This window comes from Zonotrichia albicollis, chromosome 2 (assembly GCF_047830755.1).
Source record: "Zonotrichia albicollis isolate bZonAlb1 chromosome 2, bZonAlb1.hap1, whole genome shotgun sequence".
In the NCBI taxonomy this organism is placed as follows: domain Eukaryota; kingdom Metazoa; phylum Chordata; class Aves; order Passeriformes; family Passerellidae; genus Zonotrichia; species Zonotrichia albicollis.
The window spans coordinates 60868182-60887959 of NC_133820.1; the positions used below are offsets into that span (position 1 = coordinate 60868182).

At 45.7% G+C, this 19778-nt stretch overlaps 1 protein-coding gene across 4 annotated transcripts in view; it reads right to left on the minus strand.

The window, feature by feature from the left end:
- The window catches only part of SLC7A1 (solute carrier family 7 member 1), a 35523-nt gene extending 18888 nt beyond the window's left edge, over positions 1–16635 (minus strand). The window contains exons 1-3 of one of the 4 annotated variants that reach the window (XM_026790609.2): positions 16477–16599; positions 12101–12202; positions 746–1128 (exon numbers count right to left, since the gene is read on the minus strand). In XM_026790609.2, coding sequence (XP_026646410.1) covers positions 746–1115 — 370 coding nt within the window. In that variant the 5' untranslated portion in view covers positions 1116–1128; positions 12101–12202; positions 16477–16599. Of the gene's footprint in view, positions 1–745; positions 1129–4629; positions 4652–12100; positions 12203–16476 lie in introns of those variants that run through there. The other 3 variants (XM_005482487.4, XM_026790611.2, XM_026790610.2) reach the window with 3 other exon arrangements.
- Between the last annotated feature and the right edge of the window lie 3143 nt (positions 16636–19778).

Below are 19778 nucleotides of genomic sequence, written 5' to 3' on the forward strand. Positions count from 1 at the left end.
CCCATAAAATGCATTTAAAAAAACCAACTCCCTTTAGTAATTTAGCAAACAGTTGGTTTTCAGTTTAACTAGCAAGCTTTCAGTCTCAACTGGCGAGTCTGTTGCAGCCTTAGAGGTGTGATAACAAGCAGCCTGCCCAGAATGTGCTTGAAAAGACACAAATCCTTAATTAGCAAAGTGTGGCTTAGTTTTAATGCATCAGCTGAGTTGCACAGCACATGCTCTGAGCTTGAGCCAGGGCCTCTCCTAGTGGGAGTCAAGGGCTTAGGAGGGATTTGGTCTGTATTTTCCAGAGACTCTGAACCTGCAGATCATCTCAAGATTAATTCTGCAGCACTTCACAAGACAAAACTCTTATCTCCAGATACTTTAAATAGATCCTAAAGGGACCAGAATTAATCCTTGATCAACTGTGAGTACAGACACTGTATAAAAGCATCTTTCCGTGAACAGCTCTTTTCTCAGCAGAGAGGACACCCTAACAAGTGTGCAGAAGCCAGGGGATGCCAGAGGGACGAGGTGGAGATTCAAGGAATTCCCAGCAGCAATAAGCCCTCAGCCAGCAGCACAGAAGCCATCAAAAACGCATCCCACTGATGAGTCCTGAAATCCTGGAGAGCGCAAGAGTGAAGCATCTATTTTGTAACAGTAACACAGGCGTGACCAGAAAAGAAGCGTGACCCTACAGACCAGGCTGCCACCTTGAAGGGAAGCTAGGCTCTTGCAGCACACCCACCACACTTACCAATAACATAGGAGAGGATGAGGTTCCAGCCTGTGATGAAGGCCCACAGCTCACCCACAGTCACGTAGCTGTAGAGATAAGCTGATCCCGTCTTAGGAACTCTAGCACCGAATTCCCCATAGCAGAGTCCGGCCAGCACGGAAGCCAAGGCGGCAATCAAGAAGGAGATGACGATGGCAGGTCCTGCGTTCTCCCGTGCCACAGCCCCGGCCAGTACATAGACACCTGCCCCCAAAGTGCTGCCTACACCCAGAGCCACCAAGTCAAACGTGTTAAGGCATCGCGAGAGGCGACTGTCTTCTCGAGAGCAGTCCACATTTTTCCGACGAAGAAGCTGGTTTCCAAAATTGGTGATTTTTTGACAATCCATCTTCCTGTTTGGCCTGCAAGAAAGATGCTGCCATAATTATCCAGACCAGAATACCCTTCTACATCAGCATCACTGCATAGGTACAGTGCTACAGCCTTCGTACATTTCAGCAAATCAAATTTCCCATTTTCCACCTTTTTACAGGGTGAAATGTCTCCTTTGGCATTTTATCTAGACCTACCGTGGGGATTTAAAATAAACAACACCAAAGTTCTGCTTCCAACTCTCAGTCACGCTGCAAACCCTGTGCAATCCCAGGAGAGAGGCAATACTCCAGTCTAGCTCCCACCCTGTTCCACAGTCACTCAGTGCCCACACACAAGTGGGCAAAACAAAAATGCCAATTTTGTCTCTCAGATTTCAGACAGGTTTTCCTGTTCTGGGCAGGAGAGTATTTTAAAAGTGAATGTTCCAGCTTCCCCATCTACCACACACTGGTTCACATTGCAGAGAGCTTGTGGAGTGCACAAACCCTGTATTACTGGGATGAATCTAAACCTGAGGACGCTGCAGGGATGTACATAACACCTCTCAACCTGATAGCCTGAGGGAATAGCTACTCCAGGACAACCTCCTCTGTAAAATGCGTTGTGCAGACTATCAGATTTTCTCTGCTTTGCTCTACAAATCCCCCAGCTGTGTGCCCACAGCCTACAGGGATGAACCCCATCTTCCATCTCAGACTGCATCCTCCAGCTCCAAGAGCCCCAACCTGATACCCACACTGCACCATTTAGCAGGCTTCAACAACAGGGCTTCAAAAATGTTTCCTCATTAATTATGGAAAAGGAAAAAGGTTATTTTATTTCAATGCAATGCTGGATTGAAACACGTATTTTTCAGCAGTACACACTGCACACAGACATCAATACTATGCTGAGAATAACATGCAGGAAAAAATACTCCTAAATGCAATTTACAGTACAGTTCAGTGAGACTGGTACTTCATCAGCTCCAGTTAAAATCTAGTGTAATAGGTGGGAAAATACATGCTAAGAAACTTAATTAACTGAGGCAACTATTAAATCCATGCTTCAATTCTGTTACCACAGCATCAACTACAAAACCAAAAATCCTCTTCACTTTTTCAAGACATCCGTCATAAATCCTGGCTTAAATCCCTTTCTCTTGGCTATACACTAACTCCCCTACTATGAGAAAGTAATTACAATTGCAGGAACAGGGCTGGGGATTTATAAGGCCCACTGTGTCAGGAATTGTACCCCACCAACAGCTCTCAAACATGCTCCCAACAGACATGGATTTAGACAAATAAAGAAAAGCAGGTTTTAGGCCAATTCACAAAAATCTTGTTTCATTAACCATGGGAGTTCTCAACACATGCAGAGAGGGAAAAATATCTTCTCCCTTCAGCAGGAAGACACATCTAAGTCTTTACCTAAATGCATTCATGTCAGATTGTTCACTCAATCTCCTTTTCACCTGAGCCTTACCAAAATCCATGTCAGCCAGGATTGCTTTTGGCTGGACAATTGCCCACCTCCCTAAAGCTGGGACAGGGCAGCCACAAACTTTGAAGTGGGTTAAATAGATGAGAAGACTGTGGTACTGCAGTGTCTCCAATGAATTCTGTTGCTTTCTAGAATGCCAACAACATGGTAGACCTTTTACTTCCTACACAGCCATCTACCTTAACAAATCCTGCAAAACAAACATAACATAGTGGTTTTAATTCTGCACTGAAAATGAAGGAGTAACTGGTCCCCAATTTCATGCCTTGTCACAGACATATACATCATGAGAAATCACTTCCTTGGTAAAAAACAGGGCTGGGGAGGGGAAACGTCCCCAGGAGAGGAACAGACCTTTGGTGCAGAGATGGAGGACCAGAGAACTTGTCAAGGTCCTAGGGGGCAGGGGGACATACAATTTATTCACTAAAAAAATAACCTAGTGAATTATTTCAAGTTTATAATTCACTCAAGAGTGTCCCAGAAGAAATATACTTCAAAGCAATTTCATTTGGAAGCTCCCTTGGGCCTATCCACAGGTGTGCACAGCTGTACTATGGCCATCAAGAATAAAGCAGAACTGCTTTTTATGAATAATTTGCTTAGAAGAGGGGCTATTTAATTATGACAGACCTGGAAATTAGGATCAACATCCTGCAATTGGCTTAATGCCAGCAGACAGTGCTCTTCCAGGTGAACTCCAGATTAAGATATCAACTGCCTCTTTCACAAAAAATATGTCAAAGTCTGAACATCTCTGCTGTGAATAGAATACTTCCTATAGCCTGCAGGTAACAAACAGGGAGCCTGCAATGCAGCCATCTTCTGTGGCCCTCACACAGAGCACTGTCATTCATCTCAAAGGCACCACTGATCACCACCCAAGCATCTCTTACATGTTTTCTTTGCTTTTGAAACAGCAGGTACCAAATCAACCTTTTACTTTCAATTATATTCACTGTCACTTAACAAAGAGACCTTCAGTGAAGACAAGTGGGATTTTTTGCAGGAGAACGATCTTTTGGTTTTGCAGGATGCAGTACAGAGTCATTACACCTCTGCCCAAAACCTTCTGCGTATCATTTCTTATCTTTGCAAGTGTATCAAAGGGTGATTTTGGCAGAGATTATGATTTTTCCCGTCCTTAGAAGTTGGATCCAGCTGTGATTTCGCCTTCTGAAACAGTCATCCTTGACTTTGAAGTGACCCTTTGTTCTGGGCTGGTTCCATCCCCAGCCTCACTTGAAAAGATGAGCCTTTTTTTTGAATGCACAGCCAGTATTCCTGTGGCATAATGCAGTCCTAATAACATAAAACAATATAAATTGTACCAGAAATGTTTCCAGATGGTACCTAACCACCTTCAAGCTGAGGAAACTTGAATCTGAATGAATATAGATAAGTTTTGTTCTGCACATGCTTAGCTCTGGTTTCTCTGATGAGAAGCACTGAGCTGCAAGTCCCAGCCACTCAGACCCTGGGTAAGAAATGGTTTCAGCCCAAGCCTTTGGGTATCTCCATGTTCTGGCTGGAGCTGAGGTCTTTGGGACTGGTGGGAAGCAAGGACACACCCAGGTAGCCTAGCAGGGTGGACCCCAGGCCAGGGGCCACATCCTTGGGTGAATCCTGTCGCACCAAAGTCAATGGCAAAGCTCCCACCAACTTCAATAGTCCAACTGCTACTAGTGTTTTATTTACAGTGCATTTTATGTTTATTACTTTTGTTCCCTGTCCAACTTTTTGTGTCTTGACTCTATTGTATTTTTAAATAAAATAAGATATTCTTCCTCCTTTTATCTAACAGTTAACGTACCTATTATATCAGGTTGATAGATTTCCTTCCCCATTTCTCAAACCTGTAAGAAAATAAGCAATCTGCCATGTGCTTGACAGCAAGAAGTAAACCAAAATAAATATCTGTCCAGCTAAACATAAAACACCATGTGTAAAAATAAACTGACAGGGCACCATTTTACATAAGCAATACTATCATTTCCTCAAGAGTTACAAGTTGTTTCAGCTTCTGAAACACCACCCCTTACCTACTTCAAGGCACTGCTGGTCCTGAGAATTTTCTTCTCCAATTTGCAGAAGAGCATAAAATTAAAGCTGATTAAGCAGAACAAGGAGTTTTCTACTAAGGATAAAAGTAAACCTAAGCCTAATCTTGCTGCAATTCCAACAAAGTCCCCAGACATCTCCTTGAAGGACAAGTGAGCTGAAATCCTCATTCAACATTGTCCCACACATGCTTATATCCATTTTGAAACACATGGAACTGTCTACTGCCATCAGTACCCTTCTCTCACAGCAAAGTCATGTCCCGTGGACAATCTGACATCTGTTGAAGACCAAAAGAATGCTGAGGAGAAATATCCCTCATACAACTGTATAATCACTGCTGCAAATCTGCAGAACAAAGAGCTTGCCTTGGTGCTGGTATATTTGACAATGTAGAACGGTTTACACCCTGTATTTTTGTGCAAACATGGTCCCCAAACAAGCATGTAGTGATGATGCCAACTAGTTGATCAATACATAGGTAACAAACCCCTTTGGGAGCCCTTTCCAAAGGCTGGTTTTGCTGTTTCCATTTCCAAGACAGCATCATTCACACAGAAGTCCTACAGAGGGAAAAGAGGTGGGGAACCTCAATTCCTACTACTGCTGTTAGCATTACAGATATTTTTGGGGTGTCAGATTTGACTATAGACTCCTAAAAGCAAAAGATCATAAAGTAAGGGACCAAACTACATCTCCTGAATGCTTTCTGAAGCATCAGTGAGAAAACCGAATCACCAAGGCACATCAGTCCTGGGTGTGATCCATTCCAGTTTCAAGCAAGAATTGTGTCAGCTACATCCTTCCAAAATGTCCTGCCTTGGAAAACTCCAGTATTTTATGTTACTCTGCAACAAGCAATAGAGCAGAGGCAAGATGACTACACAAGATGCTGAGCCTTCCCAACAGATATTTGAGCACCTGTCTCTAGACTTTTAGAAACAGAAGCAAAGGATGTGGCATCAAACCCTAAGCTGCATCTGGCTGTGTCCCTGAAGCAGCTGCAAGTGTCCCCATCAGCTGTGCTGGAGAGGGCAGACAGTTTAGGGAAGATACACTTGAGACAAATGCTGAGGACCAACTCAGACTTCAACTGCAGTCATTTGCAGATGCAGCCACCAGCAAAAAGGCCAGTGAAAGCAAAGGCATGACCAAGCATTATGCAAAGCTGGAAGTTATCTCACTATAGCAGCAGCAATGGCAGGGAGTCCAAGCCAAAACCACCAAAGTAGCTGCAATCCTTTGCATTTGTTTCATTGTGTGTGAGGAGATGTTGTCTTGTTGAAGTATTTTAACTGGAAAAGGAAGGTATTGTCTATGAGCTGGTAAATTTGTTCCCTTATTGATTATTATTATTTTTTAAATATGTGTGCAAATGTATGCATATATCTCAATATACATTAATCTAGATTACATTTGAGTGTATATACTTATATACATATACGGACAATAATGTTAAATTCTTTGCCAATTTTGTCATTAAAAATCAAGATCAGCCACTAGCAAGGCATTTGTCACTCAGAGGAAAGGAGCCAAGCAGTTAAATACAAACAACACATTAAACAGAGAGGCATGCACAGGAGTGGGTGTGCAGTGTACACAAAACCCAATCTTTTTCACGTGCTTAAAGGCACACTGCCTGTCTGAAGGGGATCATATTACCCTCCTTTGTTGAGCAGATCCTTTAACACCACCGGGGAGGAGGCGCTGGGGGACCAGCCCATTGTCACAGACAGCTGGGCATGCTGCAGCTTTCTGCTCTTCAATCTCCTGAGTATTAGGAACCTTTTCAAAGCAGCATCGCCCACTCCTCTCCGGGTGTCTCATAGACCTGGAGGATTTCTTCCATTGGAAAAGGTGCAGTGAGGTGCTTTTTATAATCCCTATACCACCACTGACCAACAACCAATTACTGAAAGGCGACCACCACGTCCCACTGGACATGAAGACAGTGCTCAGTTACCACCATGGGCAAACACCAGGGTGCTGCAGCTCACTCAACTGCTTTCCAAACTGCCATGGCTACTGGCTGTACCAAGGTCAGAAAATCCTCTCATCCCAGCACAACTTCCAAGATGGCAAAGACCATCCTTTTGCACAAGTTCAGATAGCAATTCTCAACTTCCCCAAAATTTCAAAGCAGGCAAACTTTGGTTTTGTCTCAGTATCTGCAGAAAAGTCAGTCTGGGTTATTTGTGATGATACACAAAATCCATTTTGAAATGAGAAGTTATTTTTGACAAAAGGAGGGAGGTTCCTGCAGTGGAAGTCATGAGAAGAGTACTTCGAACACTCAGAATTTAAGCTTCAAAACCTCCAAAATAGAAATTGTGACACCCTTTCTTCTGCACAAAGCTCCAGCTGTGATTATCATCACACATGTCACACAGTAAGCCATTCAACAGGGAAAAGTTTGTATTAAAACTAATTCCCCGACTGCAGAAACACACACCATATCATGCTTCATTTGCAGTGGGGAATTTGATGCTCCAATCACTTTCCAACTGGGGGCACAATGGAAGGCTGGGACAGAGTACAATATCAGATCTCCACCATCCAAGTGTTGCAAAACCAAGTTAGAAAAACACCTTTTAAACTCTAACTGAGTATAGTGCACCTTACCTCAAAACAGGGAAAACAGGAGCAGCCAGATAACGTTTGTTTTGGCAGGGCTACATCATGAAACCAGATCTTCCTCTCCCCAGCTACTGCCTATCATCCATAGCTGTACCAGAATAACCACCTGGGGAATCACCTGAACACCACCACCACTGCAACAAACTCAGCACTGTGACTCCAGCTGACCAAATGGCAGGCCACCACAAACAGCAGCCAGGGCAGAAGAGAAGGATGTGACACTTCCCAGGAGAGATGCCCATCCGAGAAGCACCATCCAGTGAAAGGTGCCAGCAGTGCCCTCAGCCCTTTTAGCCCACACCTCAAATTTCAGCTGGTAACGTCCTGTCAGCTCAAAACAGCACCCGGATGTTTTGAGGAGGACAGCAGCACATTTGCCATCCACAGAAATGTGCTCCTCAGAAATAAAAAAGTTAAGGAAATGTCTTCCTGCCTAGCCATTAAAGGGCATCACACCTCTCTAATTACATGAATCACTATTTTCTGAAGAAAAAGCACCTAACTGAAAAGTCTCCCATCAGGTCTAGTACAGTCTCCTCAAACAATCCCTCAGCATGACTTCAAATTACACCTCGCAAGAAAATTGCTTGATTTAACTCCCTCAATTTGTCATAACACCAAAGGGGATCTCCACTGATAATTAAACTTCCCAAATGAAAGCCTGAGACAGACTGGCAGCAATTCTCTTGAAACAACCCATCGTCCATAATCTGCCAGGGACTCAGCCTTGGTATTGAACAGAAAAAAAATAATGCTCTGGGAAACAATATTAAATAAGTGAGCTTCTGTCAGGTTAAACCCAGATAAAATGAAGACAGAACTTTGCTTAGCCAAAAGCCCTGGCCATGTCATTCAGCATAAACCAGTGCTTGGAAGAAGGTGGGAAATGTCCCGTAGGGGATAAGGAAGTAAGTCAGACAGCAACAGAAGTTGGTTTGTTATTAAAACAATACTGGGGAAACAAACAAAACATTAAGAGCCCCAACCTTCATGCAGAACAAAAAGTATCCTGTACAGACATGGGACACATCCAATCAGACTGACAGAAGAAAGAAAAGAGAAGACTTCCCCAAACACCATTATTTTTACCAGGAACGAAGGGCAGAGCCAAGTTGGGACTTTCAGGTGCAGACAAGGGGCAGATCAAAGTGGGTGTAAACACTTGGACTTTGCTACATCCCTGAGCAGCAGGGAACCGGCAGAGGCCAGCAGCTAGGTCATGGAGAGCAGTGGCAGCTCCAGCTGGAGGCAGGACCACTAGGCAGCTGCAGATCCTGGTCACCCCTGCCAAGTGACCCATGAGCATCCTGCCTGAGTGACAGGCTGGGCCACGGACCTGTGGCCACCCCTGTGCAACAGCATGTCTGCAGATCAGATGCTTCTCAAACAGGCACGCTCCCAGCACTGCTGAACCAATTAAAAAACTGTCCCAATTTAAAAAATGCTGTCCCAATTAAAAACTTCCTCCATTACCATAAAGGGTACAGAACTGAAGCAAAAGATCCCTTTCCCTTGCTGGGAAAGCAGGAGTGGTGTTTCTGTCAATGAGATGGAAGAGTTTGAATATCTTTTTCAGAGGAAACGCTCTGTAACAAACTTCAGAGGAATGGCTCACATAAGGGAGTACTCAGCCTGAGCTGGACACACTCATTCAGGGAGGAAGGGGAACAGAAATTGTATGTGGTCAAGTCACGGGGCTCCTTGCCTTATGCCAAGGTGATTGTAGGCTTCTGAGAAAGGTTTTGCTATCCCTGGGTAACTGTGTATGCCAATTAAGCATTTAGAGTCAGGATGAATAACCTCATGGCAGGTGGATTGTACTGCATGGAACTTCAAAGGTTCCTTCCAATCCAAACCATTCTAGGATTCTATGAAAATTCAAAATACACTACATCACTCCTTTAGGCTCCTGCAATCAAAACTAAGTCATTAGCAAAGTAATTAGAATACATTTTTGTTAATTTAGGAGTTTTTCCACTGGTTTGCAGGCGTTCAAGGGCTTGCCTCATGCAGAATTCCAAGTGAGACCTGCCAACTCTGCACCCTGGTGTGGCTGTTGAAGGGTGACTCAACACAGTGGAACAATTAAGAAAAACTTCCCTTTTTTGAAGAAACTGAAGGTAATTTCTCATTGAGCACACCAGCTGAATTAAAAAAAATATATTACAGCCTTCTGAGAGCACTTGCATGACTACAGACCTAATACTAAAACTTTTTGCAACTATGATTTACACCATACAAAAGAGACACTGACTGTGAAAGGAGTTAAAATGTTTGCTTTTCGATTCAGTATTCCCACATTCCAGCCATAATTCAAGGGCTGGGGAGGGATCAGCTCCCTGCAAGCATCACGTGCTCATCACTGCAGGCACAGACAAGCACTTCACACCCCTTGCTAGGCAGGTGTGTGCAGCAGACACATGCTCTCCTGCAGCAGAGACGCTGTTGCATGTCTGCAGTTCCCCAGGTGCCCCTTCCAAGTAATTCCTACTGTCAAGTTCTCCAGAAAGGCGTTCCCCTAACACGCAGTGCCCTGACGCACACTGGAATGAAAGCAATGACTGAATACTACCACCTGATCCAACTAGTACTGCTCACTGACCAGACCCACCCCACTGACCAGGGTCACTCAGTGCTGAATGAGACAACAGAGCATGACTTGGATGCACCAATGCCTCAGCTGCCTTGGAACAGCAGGAGAAGCTCCCACACCAGGAAGCCCTAAATGAGGCAGCCTGGGTAGCCCAATTGAGGGGCATGCTGAGCACCAACGGTGTGGCCACACTCCCAGGGTAACTGGGATATGGCAATGTTCCATCTTGTTGGGCCAGTAAACGTCTCCCCTTCCCTGCCAGCCCATGACACGTGCCTCACCAGGGACTGTCCTTTTAGGATGGGACTTGGTTGTGCATTGTGCAGGTCAGTCACAACATCTGGCTGCTACGTCTACAGGACATGCCTACAGCAGTGAAGCCTAGACACACACACACAGAAAAACAGGAGCCGAGGATGGTGCAAGGAGGTGGAGCAGAGGAGATAAAGTATAGGGCTATGTGGAAAAAAATTCAGTCTCAAAGGTGTTTTGTATACTATTCCACAAGCCATCACTGCCAAGACTTCACAGCCTAAACTGAGTGACTTACAACAAAATACCTTGGAAAACTGCATCTTTCAGGATTTAAGTCTAAATTAAGTACAGAATATGGCAAATCATACAAGCATCATGTTTGATTCGTATGTCAGTGGGGTAACCAACCATTACTGTTTCCACATACAACCTAGTTTTGATATATTCTACTTTAATAAATCTCATCAGAAAAGTGCTAGAACACTGATGTGGAATAAATTTCACAGTGAGGTAGGTGTGGAGGATTTTTTGCTTTGGGTAAATACTCTTTTCTTAGGCACACGTTCACCATTCAGCTTTCTCCTGCTCCAGAACAGAAAAGCTGTTGTTTAAGTAGACTTTTGTCTCCACCTAAGCCAAACAATCATGGCTGCAAGGCTGCTGATATAGGGAAGGACTGGGGAAAAGAGGCATACAAACACAGCATCTTTCATATTTATCTCAGAACTTCTACCAAAAGCATGACAAAAGACTTCCCGCTCCTTTTTTGGATCAAAGCAAGACTTGCTAAAGTTTGTGGATTCTAAGGGGCTTTTCCCCTCAAAAATCAAAGATGACACTGACCAGCCAAACTGGGGGCCAGACCACGACCATGTATTTCACATCTCACTGCTGCCAGTGTCACACAGAAGGATCCTGCACGCTGGCCAGCCCCAAGAGGGGTTTGGGCAGAAAGCTGCTGGATGTGACAGCTGAAGGAGCAGTGACAGCGGGTCATTGTGATACAGCGATACCAGGAGGTAAGAAATGCAAAAACTTGGCAGACTTGGCCTGAAAACCTAGACATGAAGCCACTGCAAAAGACCATGCAGCTGCCTGGTTTGTACAAGGACAAGCATTACCTTGTAGACACCCTAACAGTTCATTTTGTCATCTGTGTGGCAGAAAACCAGGTCTTGCAACCCACATGTCTCTATGAAGAAAGCTTGTTGAGGCTCCCTTGGAAGCACAAGTCAACTTAGAGCAGTAATTAAATCCTGTGAGCAAAAAAAAACCAGATCTGTAATCTACTTTTTATTCAACCCCTCCAGTCTAGTAGTGATCAAATCTGTAGGCTAAAATCTTACTCAGTTTTCTGAATGTATTAGAATTGCCCCACCTGCATCTCCCTGCCTTTCATGCAGAAGCCTGGTCTGCCCCAAAAAATGCTCCTGCAACCCAGTAACAGAGGTAAGTGAAGCCACCCAGCACATAGTCCTGTCACGGGAAGTTACACTGCTATTCGTAAAAATGATTGTGTCCCTAACAGCAAAATGCAGTGTTTGGAGTAAGTATACACTTTTTATTGGGAGAAAAATTACTAATATAATCCAGTCTGCTCAACTTGTTAAAACAACGTTATATTTTTCCACATCATCATTCTGGCATCAAAGGAAATCATTCCTAATTACGTTTATGGAACTGAGGGAATAGACAGAGACCTAGATATGACAGTCTTGGAGAAGTGTGGTGAAATGTATAATGCAACACCTCTCAGAAGATGTACAGTGCCATCTCTCCCCATGTCACTTACCTAGAACAAGAAACTTTGAAGTATAAGAAGTTCTGCTGCTGCAAGGTGCTTTACGTGACAGCAAGAAGGAAACAAACAACTGGCTGTAAATATTCTGCTTAGCTCCCCTGCGCTAGGACTTCCTAAAGAAAATAGGTGGTTTTAAAGCAAAGTAAATGAAACAAATGATAATTACCATTTTCCCCTAAGGGCCTGAACAGGAGCATGAAAAGTAAAGCACTGCTGTTGTGTTTTTGATGGTGCCCAACACCATGCTGCTCTGCTCTCCAGGTATTTCCTTTGAAGAAAAAAACAGGTTCAAAAACGCTGCAACATCTGTGACGGCTTGTCTGGAGCAGCCAAAGCACAACAGTGAGGCTTCATCACTTGTATGAGTTTTTTTGGGGGATCATCCATGTTTCTGAACATGCCAACCAGGTTATGAGGGATAGGATTTCTCTTGACTAGCTTCAGCCCACTCCAAAGCAGACACAGGACCCCCCTCTGTAACCAACAGGCTAAGACAGGCACCTCAAGGCATGAACTTTTTCCCTTTGGAGGAAAGAGAGGAGCTATGGCCCTCCAGAGGTACCTGCTTTCCCCAGTAACTATTACTAGCGCAGTAGTGACTGCACGACTCCAGCAAACATCTACAAAAACTCCACCAGACAGATGCACGAGACAGAAGACAGGACTGCACCCAGACCCAGCTGAAGCAGAAACATCTTGATGAATTCTGACTGGTCTTTCTGTGGACACTTAATAAAAGGATGGTGAAAGTCTTTGAATAGTCGTAGGGGTTTTAACAACTCAGACATGCACTTTTCTCACAAGAGCAACAACTCCTGCTTGTTCTTGCTTTTCTCAAAAATAATAGTGTTTTCTGGAGAAAACCTTGGGATTTCAGGACTGTCCAAGTACTGATCCTAGCACTTCCAGAGCAAAGTATAAGCATTTCTCTTCAGCTCTTTTCCAGTTACAAAGCTGTTACACTTTTCACTGTATTGCTTGTGTTGGTACCCTTCCTGAACTACAAAGCTGCTAGAAGCCAAATTTCTGCTCCCATCTCACAGAAGTTCTCACTTCCAAAACCCCAACAGCACCTCCACCCTAATCCAACATCCAGCTCATGACTTCTGGCTGCTGTGCCTTCATTTTGCTTCTGGTGCCAGAACATTTTGCTCCTTTCTCCCAGCCAACTGCACAGTCAGAACAGTCGTGCCTAATGCACCTGGGGTCAGCACGGACAGACAGACAGACAACGGTACAGCACTTCTGCACTTCAACCCAGACCAGCCCAGTGCTTTATTCTTCTCAACGGCCTCCCCAAGGGCTTTTGGAAGCTACAAGCACGCAAACCAGCCTGTCCCTGCAATGTGAGACAAACAGTAAGACTCTTCACATCACGTGTGTTACAGGTCATCCTGTTTTGTGTACTTTTAGAGTGAGAAAAACAAATACAGTGGCATGCAGCAGCACCCATTGCCAGGGGATTATACCACATGGGTCATCAACCAGCTATCAGGCAGTGTGCAACCCCCAGTAAAGTTCAATCAGAAACCTAATGATAGAAGACTACATTCTGGTTACCACAGATAACTAATTCCCTCTGGAATATTTTGTAAAGATATAACACATTATTTACTTTGTTAGCTGAAACTGCTTTATAAAAGAGTCACTTCAACAAAACAATCTTGTTCTACAAACTCAATGATGCATTTTCCAACTAGTTTATTTTAAGAATTTGTCACCTGACAAAAGCAAGCTATTCTTAAACTTAAGGAAACAGTTCATTTATCAAATTACAGTACAATTTCTTGTACAGTGCATTACTCCTGCTGCATACACATCCAAATAAACCTCCTACATCAGCACTCTCACATGAAACTACGGCTAGCATCACTAACTCTGGGTCAGCACTGACTGCAGCTGACCCCAAGCAAATCTGCCTGAAGCACTGAAGCAGCTCCCCACACCACACAGCCTCATGGTGCTGATGGTCAGTAGCACCAGCTTCTCCTCATACAGAGTTAAGTCAGCAGGATTTCCTACCTCATCCTTCAGGAGCGGCAAAGGGGCTGCGCCGCATCCCCATCTGCCTTTGTCACCACTGGAAGGCAGAGCCAATAAATCCCGTCAGGATCAAGCCAGCATCTCCTCAGCACATCTGCAGACAAAGTAACTCACTTTCTTTTCCTCCTGCCCCCCTCTACACCGATGCTTTTAGCATCACAGATATGGGTCAAGAGAAGAAAATTAAACGTACCGCTTTGTTTTCTATTCACTTAAAGCTGGGATACAATTGGAAGTGACATTTCTGAAAGGCTACCGAAGTCTAGTTAACCTGTCCTCAAGGTTGAGGAACTTGCTAGATCAAGAGTGAACTGAAGGTAGTAGAGGCGGTAATTGCAGTAAGACCCCTGCCCTCCTGCACTCTAGCCATATTTCCCCCTCTCTTCTTTCCCATCTGCTTTTTCTTCTTTTCCCACTACTCCTTTTTCCCCCCCTCCCTCTTGCACACACCAGGCCAGCAACTGTGCTCAACACCAGCTAGATTGGAACTCGTTCCTGTCATCTCAGAATCACGTTGTTGTTAAGGTTGGAAAAGGACTCCAAGATGACCAAATCCAACCATTTGCCATGTCACACAACTGAAAGCAGAGACACAGCACACAGGCACACCACCATGAGAATGAACACTTCCTGCCACATGGCAACAGATTACACAGGAAGAAAGGAGGAAGAAAAAAAAACGAAGGGAAAAGAGAAGGAAAAAAAATAAGAGGGAGTGACAAATCTTTCAACAATAACCTTAGAACTGGTTTCTCCAGTAACTGGTTAAAGAGTTACTAGCTTTTTCTTCTCTAAAATAATGCCTTCTGTTTATAAAAAATATTGCAAGGAGTCAAGAGCATATTGCATCTCAACCACATGCACTACTGAACTGCCTCAATTAGAAGCCTAGCAGGCCTCGGGTTTCTGCTACAGCCTACTGGAAGCAAGAAGTGCCTTCTGAACACACTCCTCACTGTTAAGCACAGTCCTACAAGCAGCAAGACTCAAAATTTCACAAATATCACCAAAATGGCATAAGTCAGGGACTAAACACCAATTGGCTCCCCTGCCCAAGAAAAGGCTCAATTTCAAAGCCAACGTGACCATCTAAAGTGTGCACTTGATGGAGCACAGTCAAGGTCTGACCCTGTCAGATCACTCAAAATGCAAGATACTTGAAAGTAACTGAATGTAAAGTAACTTTCAAAGCTTGCGGCAATGCACAAGCTTACTCCTGCTTTGTGCCAGGGTCAGCACTTGCAGCTAAGGACCCTGTACCATTACACAGTCTTTTGCATTACGTGGAAAGCTTGTCCAAAAAATATGTCTAGATGGCCACTGAAGGCGACAGAAGTCCATAGAGCACCTGACCAGAAAGATGAAATTGTGCCTGTTCTTTCCAAGTTTTCATTGTATTTGCCTCTAACTTGGAGATGGGAGACAGTCAAGCACCAGCAAGTGAACAAACAGCTTCGAGAGGCATTGCTGCGCCACTGCAGAGGGTCCCACATGACACCAGCACCGCCATGTGTGACCACATCGTCAACACTTGTCCCCGCAGCTTAGCAGAGTCCACAGAGGTGGGCAAAGGGAGGCAGGGTAGGCTATCCACTAGTTCAGCTGATGTTGGACTTCACCAGGCAGTCGTAGCTCAAGCGCAAAGTAACGTTTGCAAATAACCACAGGCAAGCGAGCCAGCTAACTCGGGAACCCTCAGCACCATCATCATCAGCTCTTCGGCCCACATCAGCAGCCTCTGTAGAGCTGCAACTGCCCTTCTGTCACTAATCTATACAGCACCTACAAAAACATCACCTTGCTCCAAAACTAAGGTTTCCAGCAGATGACAAGAGAACTAACTAGCAATTTCCTATGTAGTCCAAATCTTTCTCTCCAGGCTTAGCTGCATACAAATTTCCTCTTAAGGATTTTTAGTGGGTTCCTCTTGCTCCACCCCATCTGCCACCCACAGTCATACACATGCAAAAAACGATAAGACCCATATGTGAGCCAGAGCAGCTGCCTGCAAAGCGCTGACAGCCCAAATGGAGAGAATTCCCTGTCCTGCTCACAGGAGCATGTTCGGAGCCGCAGGCTGCAAGAACTCCTGGGATACGGGCCTGGCTATGAGCCCTATGGGCGATACCCGCATTCTCGGCAAATTCTAAGTCTCTTTTGCAATTTGACGAAGGAAGCAAAGCCCAGCATGGCAGCCCCCTGGGAGTCACCCTGGAAAGGCCCTCAGGGGCACGGCCCGGGGTCTCTCCACGGCACCTGGGCCTTCACCTCCAGCTCAGCACGTTCCCTGCGCTGCTGGCACCGCAGAGAAGACAGGCAAAAAAAGGGAAGGGGGTGAGGGTCAGGCGAGGCGAGGGGAGGGGGTCGCTCCGGCAGGGTCGCGCCACGGGGCCGGCTGCGGGCCGAGAGCGGCCTGAGAGCGCTGCGCCCGCCACACCGCACCGCACCGCAAAATGGACGCGCCGCGTGGGGCCCCCTCCCGCTCCGTCCCACACTCACCCAGCCGGGGGCTCGGGCAAGCGGCGAGGCAGCACAGCCGCGACCCCCCGCTCCCCGCTGCCGCTTTAGACCTCCTGCGCGGGCGCGCCCGCCCCACCGCACCTCCCAATGAATGGGAGGCGCTCTTCCACGTGTGTAGGGGGTGGGCCGGGGATGGAGGGGGAAGCGGGCGTGTGGAGCCAAGGGTCTCTGGGCGCGGGAGAACCGCACGGCCGCGGAGATCGCCTCCGCGGGGCAGGAAGGGGCTTCACACGCCAGCCCCCTGCAAACACCCCATGCCGCTCGTTTGGATTTTCTTGGATTTTCTTTTTCTCCTGATGCTCCCTAGGAGTGAGAACTGAGGGGCAGGGTTGGACTAAACCATCCATTCGGCTTAAACACACATCATGCTCTAAGAGCTGATGGATTCTGCGGAACATGATTGAGCAAGAGATGCCCGCATGAAATGGATGCGGTGGGTATCACAGAATGTTAAGGGTTGGAAATGGACCTTAAAGGTCATCCAGTCCTAACCTCTCCTGCTGTGGGCAGGGACACCTCCCACTCGACCAGGTTGCTCAAAGCATTATCCAATGTGTCGTTGAAGACTGCCAGGGTTGGGGTATCCATTTTCTCCCCAGGAAACCTGTTCCAGTGTTTCACCACCCTCAGAGTAAAAAATTTCTAATATTTAACTTGAATTCCTCCCTTTTCAATTTTTACGGATTGCTTCTTGTCCTGTCACTACAGTTCCTGACAAAAAGTCCCTTACCAGCTTCCCTGTAGGGCCCCATAAGATCCTGGAAGGCTGCTCTGAGATCTCCACACAAACTTTTCTCCAGGCTGAACAGCCCCTGATAAGGGCACTAGAACAGCATTTCACTCACTCGATAAGGAACAACACTTCTTACCAAGGACAGCAGAAATAAATGAAGGATGTAACTTAGGCAAACAGAATTCATGCAAAATGCAAGCAGGATGCCAACTCAGCTCTGCAAGGCTGAAACAGTAGAAGTTAAGCAAAACAATCTTGCTGTACTTAATCAAAAGCAGGGCTCAAAGAATAGCCCCCTGAAAAGGACACTGGACTTTGATGATGGACCCTCAAAGAACCAATAGAAGGACTTTGATAAGAATTGCAACTGTGTAAAATAAAGTTAAGGAAGTGGGGATAGCTAATGATATGTAATCAGCATTTATGATAAAAACTGTACACTTGACACTCAGGGCATCGATTAGAGGAAATATCCTCCAGCATGCTGTAATAAAGAATGCCTGCTATCTAGCACTGAGAATTGTGCTAGAAAGTTTCTATCCAGCTAATTGCGGTACCACGTCTCTCTGTATGTCTTCACAGGAGAGGTATTTGTCTTGGTTTCCAAGACAGATGTCTCCTAGGGAAGGCAGAAAAGCCACCCTTGGAATGGAGACTATAAACCCTCTCTCTCTAAATTATTAGAATCTTGACATTAAGGGGCTCTTAGGCAAAGATATGGGAATAGGAATAACAGTTCTTTACTGGTATGTATAATAAAGCAAACAAACAGCAGCAAGGACGGCACGAACACCAACCAGAGCGCGGAACCTTCGGTGCAGTTCCGGTCACGGCCGGCAGGGGCGCTGCAGGTGCGGTGACTCCCCGGGCCTGCAGGGGGCGCTGCGGCGCGGGCTCGGGGAGCACGTGGCGATGGCGGCTCGGCCCAGACGGGAAGGGATGCAGGGGAGGCTTCGCTTCACAAACCCCGGGGGCGGCCGATCTCGGTGCCCCTGACAGGACTGTCGGAAGCAGCAGGCTGGAAACAGCAGGAATGAGCAGAAATTCTGGGGCAGGGAACGAGAATGTCCCAAAACTCCACGCCAAATAGCTGGAACCTGCGGGGTGTCCTGGCAGGCAGGGGAATGTGGGAGCCCAGACGCAGAAGAAAGGTTCCCCGCGGAGTCACGGTGGTGGTCGGAGAAGGCAGCAGGGACAGAGTCTCACAGTGCTGGCCAATCCTCTCCACAATGCCCATAGCCGGTCTCCCCTCTGTGCCGAGAAGGCGAGAGCCAGGAACTGTCCTCAGCCCCTTCTCTTAGCCTGAATCTCTCCGTATCTCAGCCACCCTCTCCCCCCCCCCCAAAAAAAACCTCCCAAAACCTAAGAGTTCCCCTTCCCTGCCTGTCTCAAGCCATCAGTTCTGATTAGTAACTCAATGGGAAGAAATTCTACAGGTTTCTACATGTTTCCACAGGAAGAAGAAAAAAAAAAAAAAAAAAAAACCACAAAACCTAACGCCCAACAGTGTCCCAGTCTTCTTACCAACTATGTGACCAGCCTTTGGACTTGCTCCAACTGTTCTTTGAGACCTTTTTATGCTGGAGACACCAGAACTGTGCACAGCACTCCAGGTGGGGTCTGACAAGAGCAGAGCACAAGGGGAGAATCACCCTCAGCCTGCTGGCCATGCTGCTTTTGGTGCAGCCCGGGATTCAATAATGGTAGACACTGGTGGACTTGCATTAGGCTTTTGACATTACCTCTCATGAAGCACAACGCTCCCAATCTGGAAAACGCACTGTTGATGAAACTTCCATGGCTGACCCCAAAACTATGGCAAACAGCCCAAAAGAGCTGTGGATGTTGGAAGAACAGCATGGTGTCTGTGCCACACTTGACAAGATCCCATTTCCATTACTATTCATAAGAGACCACTATGGGAAAACTGTCCAGTGTGCTGCAGGATGAGATAGCATCTGAATGTGAATCTTGAAGAAACACCAAGATTCACACTGTCTAAAATAAAGTGGATTTCTAGAAAGGAGGAGAGTGGTAGTTAAGGAAAGAAAACCAAATAAGCAGTGAAGAGCATCTGGCTGAGCAACCAATTAAAATTGCATCAGAGGAGGTTTAGCTCAGATATTAAGTAAAACTTCTTTAATTTTTAAGAAAAACAACAAAAGGGTTGTCAAGCAAGGAAGCAGGCAGCCCAGGGAAGTGGGGAAGTCACCATTCCTGAAGGTATTTAAAAGATGTGTAGGGACACAGGGCTCAGTGCTGGACTTGGCAGCACTGGGTTGATGGTTGGACTTGATGATCTTAGAGGTCTTTTGCAACCTAAACAACTGTGTTTAGAAAGAGATTAAGAGATTAAAGTGGATCCCAAAAGCCATGTGAGACTGATGCATGGGACTAATGGTGCTAATGAAAAATACTACCCAAAAAAGCTGTATCTTTCTAGTAGAGCACCTTCATTGAAACTTATATAGTACATAGAAAGTAATTATGAAGCTATAACAAATAGTGCCACATCTTTAGTACGGTGCTAATTTTGGCATTTAACCAT